Source organism: Hemitrygon akajei, chromosome 5 (assembly GCF_048418815.1).
Source record: "Hemitrygon akajei chromosome 5, sHemAka1.3, whole genome shotgun sequence".
Classification (NCBI taxonomy): domain Eukaryota; kingdom Metazoa; phylum Chordata; class Chondrichthyes; order Myliobatiformes; family Dasyatidae; genus Hemitrygon; species Hemitrygon akajei.
In genome coordinates, this window is record NC_133128.1 from 69,297,965 (window position 1) to 69,315,818 (window position 17,854).

Here is a 17,854-nt window from a genome sequence, read left to right on the forward strand (position 1 = left end):
ACACCAGGGAAGCATCCACCTACATCACTGTCAGCTTCTCACCCAGCAGAGCAGGGAGGATGGTTCATACACCAGTCATACTATGGGAATTGGGCTTTGCTCTCATCCTGATTACTTTGGAGAAAATGGTGCTGAGTGATCTCCTTGAACCACTGCAGTCCATGAATATAGACAGAGTGACAATGACGGTCAGGCTATATAAATTGAGTTATAGTGTGTCATGGAGGGCAATCTGGAGGCAGTAGTGTTTCCAAGTACCCGTTGCCCTTGTCCTTCTTAGGGGTAGCAGACACAGATTTGGGCAGTGCTGATGGAATAGTATGAGTGAAGAACTACAGCAACTGTGCATGATGGTCACAGGAATTAATGTTTTAGGGTGGCCGGTGGGGTACAAGTCAAATTGGCTGTTTTGGCTTGGATTGTGTCAAGTTTCCTGAGTGTTGTAGGTGCTGCACTTGTCCAGGCAAGTGCAGTGTTTTCTATCATTGAGCTTTGTGAATATGCAAGGAGGTGATTCATCAGCTACAGGATATCCAAACCCCGAACTGTAGAGTAATTATTTGCTGCCCACCTCCGCAGAATATTGATGGCGGGGGAATCAGTGATGTAAAATGTTGGCACTTAATCATTAAATGTCAAATGTTGGGACTTGTCTCCCGTTGGGTATAGTCAATGCCTGGCACTTCTCTTACACAAAACGTTACTTCTCACTTAACAACCCAGTGAATGTAATACAGATCTTGTTGTGTGCAGACATTACCAGCCTCATTTGCTTTGTAATGGTGAATGTGTATGGCTGGTCATGTCAAACCAATCTTAAGGAGGTTTTCAAGGAGGCTACCAAGAAGGTCGATGAACGAAAGGCAATGGACATTTCAACATGGACTTTAGCAAGGCCTTTGACTAAGTCCTGCATGGGAGGCTGGTCCAGAAGATGAAGTTACTTGGTATTCAGGCTGAATAAGCCAATTGGATCCAACATTGGCTTAGTGGGAGAAGCTAGGGAAGCCATTAACTTCCTCCATCTGGCAGAACTGATCCTCACCCTGAACAATTTTTCCTTTGGTTACTCCCACTTTCTGCAAGCTCGAGGGGTAGCCATGGGCACTCATATGAGCTCCAGCTGTGCCTGCCTCTTCATTGGCTACGTAGAACGGTCCATGTTCAAGGCCTTCCCTGGTATACTCCCCAACTCCTCCTCTGCTAAATTGATGATTGCATTGGTGCTGCTTCATGCACCCATGCCTGGCTTGTCAATTTTATCCTCTTTGCCTTCAACTTCCACACTGCTTTTAAATTCACCTGGTCCATCTCTGACACCTCCCACCCCTTTCCCTCCCTCTCTGTCTCCATCTCTGGAGACAAACTTTATCTTTTATAAACCTACTAATTTCCATAGTTATCTCAACTATACCTCTTTTGAACCTTATCTTCTAGAAAAGTGCTATTCCCTTCTTTCAGCTTCATTGCCTCTGCCGCACCTGTTCCCAGGGTGCGGCTTTTCATTCCAGGACATCAGAAATGTCCTTCTTTAAAAAAACAGGGGTTTCCCTCCCTACTATTGATGTGGTCCTCACCGACATCTCCTCCATTTCCCATACATCTTTGCTCACCCCATCTTCCCACCCTTTAATAGTGATAGAGCCCTTTTTGTCCTTACCTACCACTCCATCAGCTTCCACATCCAACACATTATCCTCTGCAACTTCCACCATCTCCAAAGGGATCCTACCACTAAACATATCTTTACCTCCTCCCCTAACTCCACTTCCACACAGGGTTTGCTCCCTCCGCAATTCCCTTGTCCACTCATCCCTCACCACTAACCTCCCTCGAGGCACTAATCCCTGCAGCAGCTTAAGTGCTACACATGCCCATACACCTCCTCTTTCACCTCCACTCAGGGCCCAGAACAGTCCTTCCAGGTGAGGCAACTGCTGGGGTCGTCTATTGTGTCCAATACTCCTGAGGTGACCTCTACATTGGTGGGACCCGTCACAAACTGGCGGGGGGGGGGGGGGGGCTGCTTCGTTGAGTACCTCCACACCACCTGCCACCAGCGGTACTGCCCAGAGTCCCAATATGTTAATTCCCAATCTCATTCCCATTCTGACATGCCTGTCCATCGCCTCCTCTTGTGCCAAGGTGATACACCTCAGGGGGGAGGAGCATCACCTTATATTCCATCTGGGTAGCCTCCAACCTGATGGTATGGATATTGGTTTCTCCTTCCGGTGAACAACACACCCCCTTCCTTTATTCTCCACTCTGACCTTCTACTTCTTCTCACCTGCCTAGTACTTCCCCCTGTGTCCCCTCCTTCTTCCCTCTTCCCTGTGATCCACTCTCCTGTCCTATCTGATTCCTTCTTCTCCAGCCCTTGGCCTTTCCCACCCAACTGGCTTCACCTATCACCTTCCAGCCTCATTCCCCTCAATCCACCTTATTATTCTGGCATCTTCCCTCTCCCTTTTCAGTCCTGAAATGTCAACTATCTATTCATTTCTATAGATGCTGCCTGACTGGCTGAGTTCCTCCAGCATTTTGTGTGTGTTGCTTTGGATTTCCAGTATCTGAAGACACTCGTGTTTGGAGAGTGATGGTTGTCTCTCTGATTGGAGGCCTGTGACTAGGGCTGTGTCACAGTGATTGGTGCCGGGTCCATCGTTGTTTATCGTTTGCAGTATATTAGTAATTTAGATGCTAATGTGGTAAACTGGATCAGCAAATTTGCAGATGTCACCAAGATCGGGAGCATAGTTGACAGTGAGAAAGGCTATCAAAGCTAGCGGCAAGATTGTGGCCAGCTGGGAAAATAAGCTGAAAAATGGCAGATGGAATTTAAGGTAGACAAGTGTGAGGTATTGCACTTTGGGAAGACAAACAAGGGTAACATTTACACAGTGAACTGTAGGGCTCTGAGGTGTGTGATTTTTCAAAGGGACCTGGGAATTCAGATTCATAATTCCTTTAAGTGGCATCACAGGTAGATAGGGTCATAAAGAGAGCTTTTAGCACATCAGCTTTCAGAACATTGAGTACAGGAGTTAGGATGTAATGTCGAAGTTGTACAAGACATTGATGAAGCCAAATTTGGCGTATTATGTGCAGTTCTGGTCACCTACTAACAAGATCGATATCAATAAGCTTGAAAGAGTTCAGAGGAAATTTACAAGGATGTTGACAGGATTCGAGGACCTGAATTATAGGGAGCTATAGGCAAAGGTTGAATAGGTCAGGACGTTATTCACTGGAATGCAAGAGAATGAGGTGAGCTATATAAAATTATGCGTGGTGTAGATAGTATGAAAGCATACATGCTTTCCACTTCAGCTTGGGTGAGACTAGAACTAGACATCATAGGTGTAGGTGAAAAGTAAGATATTTAAGGGGAATCTGAGGAGAAATTTCTTCACTGAGAGAATATTTTGATTGTGAAATGAACTGCCAGTGGAAGTGATAGATGTGAGTTCAATTGTGTAATCTAAGAGAAGGTTGGATAGGTACATTGATCAGAAGCTTTGGAAGGATATGGTCCAGGTGCTGTTAGATGAGACAAGGCAAGATGATCAGGTTGGCATGGACTAGATGGGCTGAAGGGCCTATTTTCCTACTGTGTTGTGCTCTAGCACTCTGACTTTATCAGTAAACATCTCTGTTTCAGGTGTATGATGAAAGATAACCAATAATGAAGCAGCTGTATAAGGTTAGGTCTGGAGCATTACAATAAGGAATTCATGTATTGATATCCAGAAGCTGGGATTAAAAACCTCAAGCAAACAGAACCATCTGACATTTAATTCCAATCATTCAATTGTTTTTATGCGATGGCCACTGACTTCTCCTTTACCAGAGTATACTATACTAAATCAAAAGCTGCTTTCATGTCGAGGCAGTGACTGTCATCTCTGGAATACAGCTCTTTGGTCCAATATTGTGATGAGGTCCAAATGTAATATGTTCTAACAAAAGCCAGGATGGTTATTGTCAAGTCAAGCTCAAATTTCTTGTCATTCAACCATATACCGCCAGATGAAGCACTGTTGCTCCAGACCAAGGTGCACAACTCACTAATATAATACACACAATACATAAGCTAATAAATTAACAAATAGCAAGGTGCATTTACCACACAAGTCATAAGGTAAGCAGTATACGCTCTGCGATCATTGAAGATCTATACATCAGGACTACAGCACTATCATCCCCTCAAAGCTCATCACTAAGCACAAAGATACAGGCCTCAGCATCTCCCTATGTACATATTTCCTCACTGGTAGTCCCCAGTCAGTGCAGACTGGCAACAACATCTCCTCCACAATCACCATCTGCGCAGGTGCACCTCAGGGCTGTGTGCTTAGCACTCCTCTCTCCCCACTTACTTTAAACTTATGATTATGTGGCTAAGTTCAGCTCCAATGCCATTTTTAAAGTTGCTGGTAACTCCACTGTTGTAGGCTGAATTAAAGGTGGCGATGAATCGGCATATGTATAAAAGGGAGTTTGAAAATATAGTTGAGTGATGCCACAACAACCACCTCTCACAACATTGGCAGAACCAAAGAGCTGATTATCGACAACAGGAGGAAGAAGACAGGAATGGAGGTGGAAAGGGTCAGTAGGTGAAGTAAGGGAACATGATTGGAGAGGGTCAGTTGGTTCAAATTTCGTGGAGTTAACATACCAGAGGATCTGCCCAGGGACCAGCACATAAAAGGCATCAACTTTCTTAGAAGTTTGTGTAGATTCAGCATATCACCAAAATCCTTGTCAAACTTCTATTGATGCACAGCAGAGAGTATTCTAATGGGTTGCATCACAGCCTGGTATGGAAACATAATGCCCAGGAATGGAAAAGGCTACATAAAGTGGTAGATACAGCCTTCTCCCCACCATTAAGAACATTTACTTGGAGTACAGTCACCAAAAAGCATCATCCATCTTCTCAGGTTCCCACCATCCAGGCCATGCCCTCTTCTCACTTCTCCATCGGGCAGGAAGTACAGAACCTTTAGGTCCCACACTGATGTAGATAACTTCATTCACCACTGTTCTGAACTGACTCTATGTAAACACGAGGAAATCTGCAGATGATGGAAATTCAAGCAACACATACAAAATGCTGGTGAAACGCAGCAGGCCCGGCAGCATCTATAAGAAGAAGTACAGTCGACATTTTGGGCTGAGACCCTTTGTCAGGACTAACTGAAAGAAGAGATCAGGACTCTTTTGCATTTTTAATATTATATTATTTTGGAACAAACATGCTTTTGTTTTCCAGTGGCTTCCTGTTAGGATGTTTTTTTTTAGGAAATTATGGTAGGACTCTTGCCCCTCCTTTCACTGTAGCCCACTCCCATTCTCCTGCCCTCAATGGTGCCTTTATGCACACTTCTTGCATCCTGCTACAGTTTTACTTCTGATGAAAGGTTGGCAATCTGAAATATTAACTCTATTAGTTTCTCTGGAAAAGCTACGTGATCTGTTCAGTTTTATAGTTTCTGTTTTTGCTAGAGAAATCCAACATCTTCAACATTTTAGCTTTAAATTTTGAAATGTTTTATGTAAATAATTATTAAACTATTGGACTGAATTCATTGCTGTGCGATTTGTTTTTGTGGCAGCTATACTGTTATGCTTTAGTTTTCTTGAAGGACAGAGGGAAAACCTTCAATAATAAATATTCTCCTTTTAGGTTTCTATGCAGCTGAGAATAGCTCATAGACATGACTAGAGCATTTAGCTCTTGAGTCTGTTCTGCCTTTCCATTATTTCATTACTGATCTGTGTTTAAGCACATGTTACCTACCTTTAATCCATATGCCTCCATGTCTTTAAAAAATCTCCATTTTGAAAATTTGGATTAACTCACATACGTAGGCTTTTGGGTCTTCATCTCCACTATCCTTTCGTATGAACAGAATTCTTCTGATGCCACACCTGAATGGCCAATCCAATTCCAATATTTAGATTTTGCTTGTTTTTTTATTTCTTCTGTGTTATCTTATATTCCTCAGTCACCCAAAAATGAAATGTAATCGAAGATTTTGCAACTTTCCTTTAAGTCCTGGTAGCATAGCTGCAGTGCATCCCTCCCTTTCAAAGTATTTATATCCTGTTTGAGACATTTCCCCTTAAATTGTTTGTGATAGTGGAATTCCAGCTGATGAGATACAAGCTTTAACTTGTGTGCTCCACCCTTTAATAATACTTAAGCTCTTAGCAATGTACAGTACCCTTGCAAAACAATGCATAGCATTTCAGCTGAATAAGAGTAATCTGAATTTTGAATTTAACTTGGCCCTTTTTGACATAAAGCAAATTTTAAATTGTCACAAAGAAGGACAAACAATTAAGAGTATGAAGAAGAAACTTAACCATCAGTAACACAAGAGATTCTGCAAATGCTGGAAATTCAGAGCAACACACACACACAAAATGCTGGAGGAACTCAGTAGTTCAGGCACCATCTATGGAAGTGAATAAATTGTCGATGTTCTGGACTAAGACTCTTCAGCAGGACTGCAAAAGATGTGGGAAGCGTCCTGATGAAAGGTCTCAGCTTGGAACATTGACTGTTTATTCATTTCCATAGATACTGCCTGACCTGCTGAGTTCCTGCAGCATTCTGTGTGTATTCAACCATCATTTACTTTTCTCTCAAGGTTCTTTAAGAATTCCTGTGATATTTGTCTCATATTGATTATACATTGTTACAGTGTTTCCTTGAAATAACCGATTTTGTAAGCATTGACTTTTTTTGGAAGGTAATAACTTTGTTTTCATTTACATTTGTGGAATTCAGTAAAATAAACAAGCATATGAAAAATGGCATAACTGGAAATTCCATGAGAGTAATTTTACAATAAATCTACAGCTTTTACAAGATTTGCTTGATTCATTGTATGCCAATATGATGTAATATTTAGGCATTTTGGTACATTTGAGCAATCTGATTACTTTGTTCATATTGATAGAGTTATTCAATTCTGCCTTAATGGGAAAAATTGTGCGGCTGGATGATGTTCAGGCTAGACAGCTGTGCCTTTGTTTTGTATTTTGGGAAAATGCCATCTGTTCAAAATTCTTTGCTGGTTCCTTCTTGAAGTACTGTAGTTGAGTTCAAAGAAATTAAAAAAGGAAAATTGATTTTCAGAAATTATCCTTGTAGATTCTTTTGCAACAAATGTGAATTGAATGGTGTCATTGGTTTAATTTGTGGAAGAGGATGACAAAAGGCTAAGAAGTAATATTCCATTCCCTTGTGATAATATCCAGAGAGCTGAAAGTCAGCTTCAAAGAAGAGCTCTTTCTATTGCATGGCTGTAAACATTGGCATCCCATTACATGCAGCCCATTCAACCGCAAAAAAAAAGCTAGAAATGACATTTCCGGTTATTTTAATTGCAGTGTTTTGAAGTTTTGTACAGTTGAGACCAGCTCTCCACATTTGAGAATTAATATTCTAGTGAGGAGCTAAACGAGTCAGATGAACCAGTGCCTGAGGAAAGCAGGCAGTGACATTCCGATGTCAGCTTCAGCTAGCTGTGCTTCGTGTTTCTCTCAGCCAGTTCTTTTTGCTGCAGTTCGATGAGAGCACTTCTTGCTAACAGGGACTACTACTCATCGTTGGACAGGCTGCAACAAATACAGGAACCTTGCTTCAGATAAACATTGAGGATTTTGGGTTGAAGATTACAGCATTTGCTCCATTCTGAACCAATTCCTCATATTGCACCAAATAGGAAGAACAGTAAGCTCAACCTTATATATTTCAGTTGTTTTAAGCATGAATAGGAGCAAAATTGGTCACAATTGATGAGCCCTGTGTCTCACTTTAAAACTCCAGCTGGCGGAAATCAGTGTTAAATCTGCAAAATCAAAGCAGATGATTCATTAGTTAAAACAATTTCAGTTCGCAATGTCAGTCTTCTGGAGAGTAAAGCACAAGGCCAAAGACCAGGACATCAAAGGATCTTGTGATTCGATTTATGAGATGCTTTACTTGGTGAGAATTTGATTATTGTTTATCTAGGTATACATATGTATATCTGTTAGACATCTATCTTTTTTGAGAATTTCTATATATGAATGGTTTAATGATTGTATTCCCAGTAATAACATTATGATTGCAGTGGCTTCAGTTTACAAATTTCCTTTTTATTATGCAGTTTTAATATCAAAGTAAAACATCTTAAAATTCTTTTGAGTTTTTTACTGTGGTTGTAATGATTATGCTTATAAAACACTGCCTGGTCTACTTACAAAGGTGACCCATGCTACTTCTATTATTTTCTGTAATGAAAGATGATTCTTGAAATTGTTGTTTCCTTCAAGGCAGTTGATTACGAAGCCGTAATGCTTTTCTTTTTGTTTACAACTTGGTTTGAATAGGGTCTTTGTACAATTGAGGTGCAGGATATGCAATTGGCTTTACTATTTGACATTTGAAATTCATGTGCATTATTAAAATAGGTGAAATTAATTGAAATATTCCTGTTTTAAAATCAGTAATAGTTTGAGAACTTTACATTAGAGAGTTGCATTGAGACAGACAAGTGCAGTGGAGCAGCATACAGAGACTGCTAAGACGCGGATTCAAGAAGGAGCTAGATAGGTATCTTATGGATAGGGGAATCAAGGGATATGGGGACAAGGCAGGAACCGGGTATTGATAGTAGATGATCAGCCATGATCTCAGAATGGCGGTGCAGGCTCGAAGGGCCGAATGGTCTACTTCTGCACCTATTGTCTATTGTCTATATTAGTGATTCTCTTTGTGGTGAATCCCTGATCCTAGCCAGGCTGATCAATACAAGGATGTGAAAGCAATGAAAATAATCAACTGGAATTCTCACAGTGTGTTGCCCACCTTGAGCCACGGAGTATGACTCTGTACTAAATTAGTAATACAAAAGGTAATTGTTCAGGATTTGATGAGGATAAAATCATTTCAATCTATTTCCCCACTTTCCCCCAAATTAAATGTTGAAATCACTAAAACTCATCATTAAGGCTCTGAATTCTTGTAAAAACAGAGCTGGTTTACCAGTGTCTGCTTTAAAGGACTGATTACTTTTAGATGTTGTAGTGTAACATGACTGACTTTTAATGACTTTGTGAAGTGGCTTACTAGATAGTTCATTCAGGTCACTGGTGATATCTGTTCCAAAAATCATATAGCAGCTAAAAGCTAAGGGGACTATGATGAATAGGCTGTACATCAATTCTATCTGAGATTTGTTGAATGGTGTGGGAAATTTATCTAACAGATTAAAGTCAACCTTTTATTTTTTGCGCTATAAGCTTGCATCTGACTAGAGTACTGCTCGGGAGAAATGTTGCTAGGTTACAGTATCTGAAGGTGACAATGAATCAATGCAACTTTAGAAAGACCGATTTATATTAAAAAGAGGCGAGTTAACAGATGCAAAACCCTCTTCACCTCATTTATTTGCACCAATTTAATTATGTTAATTAAAAATAAGAAAATGTAGAAGTGTCATTTCATAAAATTGGGATTTTGATAATATTTTCTTGCTTTCCCATCTTTATTTATGTCAATTCCCATCATCCTTTGTTCTCTCTGCATTGCATGTTTATGAATACTGATGATTGTTTATGTAATGGTACAGGAGAACTCTTGTATTCAGTGATATTTTTAGTTTATTATGTATGTGGTAAATTATAAAAAAACTGATGTAGGAGTTAGATTTTCATTTATCTAAAACATTGTGCCAGTGTACTGTACTTTAGATATTGAAGTGTTTTTTAAAATATGTGTACTGAATGATAGAATGTAATCATTTTTTGTGTTAGAGTTAATGGACATAATGCAAATCTCTTACCCTTCCTCCTAACATTGCTGTGGGCAAGTGTATTGATTATGTATTTCTGTCTTTTTTCTTGTTAAGGCTTGTCAGGCAGATTTCACCATTTCCTTTTCCCTAACTTGAATTTCAATAGAAAATATGTTATTGGTACCTGAGTGTTTCTGTAGCTGAGGAAAGGGAGAGGTAGATACAGGGGTCAAAGCAATTAAACTTATTATGTAGAGCATAAACATTTTATGTGGAGCATAAAAACATAGATATAACAGTTTACACACAAAATGCTAGAGGAACTCAGCAGGTCAGGCAGCATCTATGGGGAGGAATGAAAACCCAATGATTTGGTCTGAGACCCTTGCTCTCGTAGGTAGCAATTCAAGTGTCATCGACATCTTAACTATTGATTTAAAAAATGTGAAAACTTTACTTTTTAACATTGATCAGAGCTGACAGAGACAGTTATAAAAATGTACAAAATTAGGCAATTTTTTGCTCTCTTCCGAGTGATTTCACCTGTCATTGTTTGATTGAATGGCCTGCCAGGCTTGACTGGTCGAGTGGCCTTTGTTATGTTATGTAATTCCAGAAATTAATTGAAGGAAAGGCATGGAAGCTGGGATGATACATGGCTACATGTTTTACTTTAGTGAGGCACACACACGTGATGTGGTGGCGTAATGACGTATACCATTCATGTTATTCTTACATGTGAATCTTAATGAATTATATAAACATACAAAGAATGCTCAATCAAACAATATATTTACAACATTACTCAAATATCACTGAAATATTAAATATCTTACATTTGTCCCTGCTTAGCTGTAAACTCAAACTCAATATAGAATGCATCTCAACTTAAATATGTAACGTATTGTTTTCTAGTTATTTATATACTGTGCGTGTGTGTGTGTGTGAGATATCCACAGCATGGTAAATTTTAAATGGTCTCATTCAGGCCTAGGATTTAATCATTGTTGAGGATATCTTTTGGGGTACCATCTTCCCTGACTGGGATAGGGAGGGGTGTAGTGGAGGAGGGGTTGTCACTCTGCTTGGCAGTTGAGACATATGGCTGTGAAACAATCTCAGGTTCTAGGACCTCTGTGGTGGTTGTAGGAGTTGACTCTAGGACTGCTGGAAGTGATTCTGACAGCTCTGGACACCTTTCTGCTGGACATGTTGGCATACTGAACAGTGCATGGCAAGCTACTCGATCTGCTGATTTATCCCAGGCCACCGCACAAAGCTTTGGGCCAACACTTTCATCTTGACCATGATTAGTTGACTGGAATGTAGCTCCTCCAACACTTTAGTCCTCAGCTTGAATTGAACAACAGCTCTCAATTCCCGCAGATTGTAACCCCAGTCAAGGGCAAGATCATTCTGGTGCTACTTGAAATGGAAGAACTGGAATTTCTTCTGTACACTCCAGATAGTTTAGGTTCTCATGTACCTGAAATAGTGTGGGCATAGTGAAGTATGCCGTGTTTCTCTTTGGATCATCTCTGTCACAACAGTGAGACTTTGAGTCGCATTGTAGAGTATCCTCTTTTGTAAATTTTTCAAGTATTTCCCATTCCAATGGTAAATGGGACAATTCATCAGCATTTCCATGATTAATCTTCCTCTTGAATTCAATCTTATGATTATATCCTCCAAAAAACTGAGCCCATCTCTGCATTTGTGCTGCTGCTGTTAGTAGAACACCTTTCTGTGGACTGAAAATGGACACTAGTGGTTGATGATCAATAATGGGGGTAAACTCTCTCCCATACAAGTACCGTTTGAAATGTTTTATGCCACGGACCAGATTCAGGGCCTCTCTGTCAATCTGTGCGTAATTTTTCTTTGCAGCGGTAAGGGAATGTGATGCAAAGACTATGGGGTGTTCACCTCCATCACTCATAACATATGGACTCGAGATTTAAGGGCATGTTCAGATGAAGTTACCTGTGTTACTTACTCTAAACCTTTTTTTTGTGCATGTCAAAGAAACTATGAAATCTGCATGAATTTTGAAATTGTGGCATCAACCTCAGGATTTGGAAAATAGTTTTATCGTGTGCTTTCTGAAAGGATAGAATAAATCAATTACAATCTTATCAACATCTACAACGTGGAATGCAGAAAGTACTTAGAAATAATCTTCTTTGTGAAACTGAAACTAATTTTATGTTCCTCCAAGATAACTTGATAGATTTTTGCTGGAAATGAAAATAGTTGCTGAAGTTGACCTAAAATGGCATCAAATCTCTCCAGATAAATGGGTGCAAAATAAAAAACCTTCCCAAATTAATGCAAATATAGCTGTAGTTTAGAGGCCTATTTCTGCAGATTTTGAACGTAGATGTAAAAGCACTTAAGAGATGTAACATTCTTTGACACTTTTGAACTGCATCATTGGCTTTTCATCTTCCACTGGGTCAGGGGTGGTGGTACTTCTTGACTACACACTCATCTTAATAAAAATAGCTTTACTAGTGAAGTAATCCATGCCAAGCTTTCAAAAGTTCAATTCACATTCAGACTTTGGCTGATATGTGATAATGAGATTCACGTTGTATTTTGCCATGGGACAGACACTTCCAACAAAATGAAAAGCTTTTAAGTTCAAATTTGGCAAGTTCTCCAGGATCAGCACCATGTGACTTCGTATTGTCAAATGCTTTTATTAAATCAGTCAAATCAACATTATTTGACAGGCAAGTTAATGCAGTTTGACAAGCAAGTTAATGCAGTAGTAAAAGCCATTTTTTTTCCAGGTTCGTACTATTGCCAAAATCAAGCAGTTTCTCTCTTTCAAAGATCTCAGGGTAATCATCCACGCCCTTATATCCTCCCACTTGTACTATTCCAACTCCCTGTATACTGTTGACAGGGACCACATTACTCCTGTCCTGGCCTCCCTCCACTGGCTGCCAGTACGGTTCAGAATTAATTTTAAGATTCTCCTGTTTGTTTACAAAGCCCTAAATGGGCTGCCCCCCCCCCCCCCCCCACTTATATCACAGACTTTCTAACCTCTTATTCTACTTCCAGGTCCCTCAGGTTGGCTGACTTGGCGCTCCTGGCTGTCCCGCGATCTAAACTTAAGCTCACGGGTGATCGCGCCTTTGCTATTGTAGCCCCTGGACTGTGGAACAGCATTCCCCTCCCTCTCAGATTTGCCCCCTCCATCTACTCTTTTAACTCCAGGCTCTAAACTTACTTTTATTCACTAGCATTTGAATCCTCCTGATGTGGCTTATTTTTGGCTTGTGCCTAGGCCCTTGTGTAGTTTCTTTTGTGCCTATAAGCTGTTTACCTTGTGGTTATGTCTGTGTTTCTTGCATTTGTGATTTTAGCTATCTGCTCTGATCTGTACAACACTTTGGTCAATGTGGGTTGTTTTTTAAATGTGCTATATAAATAAATATTAAAAAATTAATTTGGATCGGTTGTGTGATTGGAAAACTCAGCACTTCCTTACTGACGATCAAGCTGAGCATCTTCCAGAACAATTACTTCCCTCTTGCTCTCCACTTTCTGCAGGGATCACTCTTGCCTTAACTCCTGTGTCTATTCATTCCACCCCACTGATCATCCCCGCAAGTGACACATGCTACTCCTGCGCATTCACCTCCTCCCTCACCACCTTCCAATTCCCCAATTTCAGGCCAGGCAACACTTCAACTGCATGTCCGTCAGGGTCATCTACTGTACACAGCACTCCCAGTGCAGCTCCTCGACATTGGTGAGACCCAATGGAGATTGGAGGACTGCGTTGTTGAGCAACTTTGCTCTGTCCACAACAAACAGGATTTCCGGCTTTTAAATTCTTGGCGAGTAATTGCAATGCACCTTGTAGAAGGTAAAAGACTTATCTGTCTTTAATCCTACAGTTGCGTTTCTGGAGCTGCACTTATTCCAAAAACAGGGTCAGAATTCCATCATTTGTGCTTTGTTTATGGTAGGAGAGCTTAATGTGTCTAATCACTTGCTGCAAAATACTAAGTCTCAGTCTTGCTCTTATTGTCATACAGCAACACTGCATGGATACACCTTTCAGTTCAATGAGTCCACTGTGACCATTACCAACCCAGCTAGATCAAAATTCCCATGTTTCCTTTATTGTAGGAAACATGTCCCTCTAAGCCCTGGCTTTCAATGTACCAATCGCAGTGATCCAAATGATTTCACTGTACCTGCTTCAATCATTTCATCTAGCAGCTCATCTCATATACTCATAGAAATATAGAAAACCCACAGCACAATACGCCCTTCGGCCTACAAAGCTGTGCCGAACATGTCCTTACCTTAGAAATTACCTAGGGTTACCCATAGTCCTCTATTTTTCTAAGCTCCGTGTACCTATCCAGGAGTCTCTTAAAAGACCCTATCGTATCCGCCTCCACCACCGTCGCCAGCAGCCCATTCCACACACTCACCATTCTCTGCGTAAAAAAACTTACCCCTGACATCTCCTCTGAACCTACTTCCAAGCACATTAAAACTGTGCCCTCTTTCGCTGGCCATTTCAGCCCTGGGAAAAAGCCTCTGACTACCCACACGATCAATGCCTCTCATCATCATGTACAGCTTTATCAGGTCACCTCTCATCCTCCATCGCTGCAAGGAGTAAAGGTCGAGTTCACTCAACCTATTTTCATAAGGTATGCTCCCCAATCCAGGCAACATCCTTGTAAATCTCCTTTGCTCCCTTTCTATAGTTTCCACATCCTTCCTGTAATGAGGCGACCAGAACTGAGCACAGTACTCCAAGTGAGGTCTGACCAGGGTCCTATATAGCTGCAACATTACCTCTCAGCTCTTAAACTCAATCCCACGATTGATGAAGGCCAGTGCACCGTATGCCTTCTTAACCACAGAGTCAACCTGCGCAGCAGCTTTGAGTCTCCTATGGACTCAGACCCCAAGACCTCTGATCCTCCAGACTGCCAAGAGTCTTACTATTAATACTATATTCTGCCATCATATTTGACTTACCTTCATGATCCACTGCATGAAAAAGTTGGCTCTTAAGTCCATTTAAAATCTTTTTTCTCTCATCCTAAACTTAGTCCCACTAATTTTGGATCACCTACCCTGGGGAAGACGCTTTTACCATATTTTATCTATGCTTCATAATTTGAAACACTTCTAAAATTTGCCCTACACTTCAGGGAATAAAGACCTAGCCTGGCCAATTCAGGTCTTCTAGACCTGGCTACACCCTTGTAAATCTATACTCATTCCTGATTAACATGCCTTTTTAAAAATAGGGTGACCAATACTGTACACAGTAATCCAAGTGTGAACTCACCAATGACTTATGCAACTACAACATAATATACCAACTCTGATACTCAGTATCCTAACTGATAGCCAGTGTGCTAAAAGCCCACACTGTCCTGTCTGTGACGCTGATTTCAATGAATGATATACTTGTATTCCTAGGTCCCTGTGTTCCATTCCACTTCCTACTATTCATGGTACATGTCTTACACTGGTTTGACTTTCCAACATGCATCACTTCACGCTTACAGTAGCTGTATTGAAATATGTTTGCCTCTTCTGACCCACTTCTTCACTATCAACAACACTCCTTAATCTTGTGACATCTGCTGTTACTAATCAAATCTTACACATCTGCATCCAAATCATATATATAAATAATGAATAATAAGGGTCCCAACACTGAACCCTGCGACACCACTAGTCACTGGCCTCAATTCCCAGAAACAACCTTCAACCTCTACCCTTTGCTTTTCTCCTTGAGCCAGTTTTGAATCCAACAAACTAGCTCTCTCTTGATTCCATGAAACCAATCCTTCCAGACCAGTCAAAAATGTAGCACCTTATTGAAAGCCTTGATAAAGTCCACTGCCTTAACCTCACCTATTCTTTTGGATATTGCTTAAAAAAATCACAAAGGTTTGTCAAGCATGACTTTTCATGCACAAAGCCACTTTGACCTCCTAATCAGACTCTTTATCCAAGTGTTGATAGCTCCTTTGCCTCAGAATTCCCTCGAGTAGCTTCCCCACCACTGATGTTGTGCTGCCTAGCCTGTAATTCCCTGGCTTGCTTTTGCTACTCTGCTTAAACAACAGTAACTTCCGCCATCTCCAACAGGATACCTCCCCACTTTCCCCAGGGATCATCCCCTGCGTGACTCCCTTGTCCACTTGTCCTTCCCCAATGATCTCCCTCCTGGCACTTACCCTTGCAAGCAGAATGTGCCACACCTGCCCCTACACCTCCTCCCTCACTACTATTCAGGGCCCCAAATGGTCCTTCCAGGTGAGGTGACACTTCACCTGTGAATCTTTTTAGGCTAATTTACTATATCCAGTGTTCCCATTGTGGCCTCCTTTATATTGGTGAGACCTGACATAGTTTGGGAGACAGTCTCACCGAGCACTTTCGCTCCATCCGCCACAAAAAGTGGGATTTCCCGGTGGCTCCCCATTTCAATTCTACTTACCATTCTGTCATGTCAGTCCATGACCTCCTCTATTGCCACGATGAGGCCACACTCAGGTTGGAGGAGCAACACTTTATATTCCATCTGGGTAGCCTCCAAACTGATGGCATGATCATCAGTTTCTCAAACTTCCAGTAATTGGTTCCCCCTCCTCTCCTTCACCATTCGCCATTCTTGTTTCCCTCTCACAACTTTGCTTCTTACCTGCCCATCACCTCTCTCTGGTGCTCCTCCCCCTTCCCTTTCTTCCATGGTCTTCTGCCCTTTCCTATCACATTCCCCTTTCTCCATTCTTTATCTCTTCCACCAATAAACTTCTCAGCTTTTTACTTCAACCCCTCCCCCTCGCCTGTTTTTTCCTGCCACATTATACTTCTTCGCCCCTCCCCACACCTTCTTAATCTGACTTCTTCCTCCTTCCTTTCCAGTCCCAATGAAGGGCTTTGGCCCAAAATGTTGACTGTTTATTCCCATCCATTGATGCTGCCTGACCTGCTGAGCTCCTCCAGCACATTATTTGTTTTGTGAGAATGAAATTAATTAACTTCTAGTGTTCAGGGACTTCACTGGTGATGACTAACAGTGAAGCAACTATCTCCACAAGGGCATATGCAATTTTTTTTCTAGCCTCCCACGAAGTCTGAGGTTGCACTCTGTCAGGTGTCTCTGGCAATATGTATGTTTTCCAAAACAGATCCAGTTATTTCTCATATTCCTTCAGCAGCCATGATTTTAAAATTCATTAAAGCTCCTTGGCCTCATGTTTTATGTGACTAGGTCACCTTAAGTTCTGATTAGAGGTGTGGTGAACTACATATACCCGGTTTGGACACGGCCCTCTGCTGACTGCTCCTGTGGCTCCTCCCACAGACCCCTGTATAAAGGTGGTTGGAGGCACTGCTCCCCCCTCAGTCTCCAGAATGTTGTGTGGTGGTTTCTTGCAGCTAATAAAAGCCTATCATTTACCTCCCGTCTCCGAGAATTATTGATGGTGCATCAAGTGGTGACTCCCAGAACTCTGATGTTGCATGATTTGGCAGTGAAAGGTGTAACAGGAGTAGGAGACTAGACTCTCATGTTGGAGGTGACCGTTACCCAGTACTTGTCTGGTACAAGTGTTAGTGGTCAATATCTGTATGCTGTTCAGATTTTGCTGCAAACTGCTTCATTATCCGGGAAGATTTGAATAGAACTGAACAATTTGCAGTCATCAGTGGCTCTCCCCAGGAAAGCAAAGTTCCACAAAGTCTATCACATCTTCCAGTAATTAATTTATTTTATTGAATCAAGGCTGCACTGTGATTTGGACCTAGTCACCCTGACAGAATCAGAATTTGGCAGGGATGAATGTGATATTTGAAAATGCAAAATGCTAAGGCAGCAAGTTAAGTAGCAGACAACTGATTCAGCAGAGTAGACGCAATGAGAAGCTGCCAGTAAATGGGGGAACAGGACGCATAACATGGCCTCTTGAAGCTTATTGAAGAGAGCTGCACACCTAACGTAACATAAAAGCAAGTAAAATTATTTCGATGTTTATAGCAAACCTGTTGGA

The 17,854-nt window shown here is 41.2% G+C and overlaps 1 protein-coding gene across 9 annotated transcripts in view; it reads left to right on the forward strand.

Moving 5' to 3' along the window:
- tiam1a (TIAM Rac1 associated GEF 1a) overlaps nucleotides 1–17,854 on the forward strand; it is a 313,320-nt gene that overhangs the window by 212,031 nt on the left and 83,435 nt on the right. Inside the window, exon 1 of one of the 9 annotated variants that reach the window (XM_073045688.1) lies at nucleotides 7,514–7,753. The exons of 7 other annotated variants lie outside the window; for them this stretch is intronic. Coding sequence is in view for 1 of the 2 variants with exons in the window: in XM_073045687.1 (XP_072901788.1) it covers nucleotides 7,922–8,008 (87 nt within the window). In the remaining variant the exon portion in view is untranslated. One more of the 9 variants, XM_073045687.1, reaches the window with a different exon arrangement.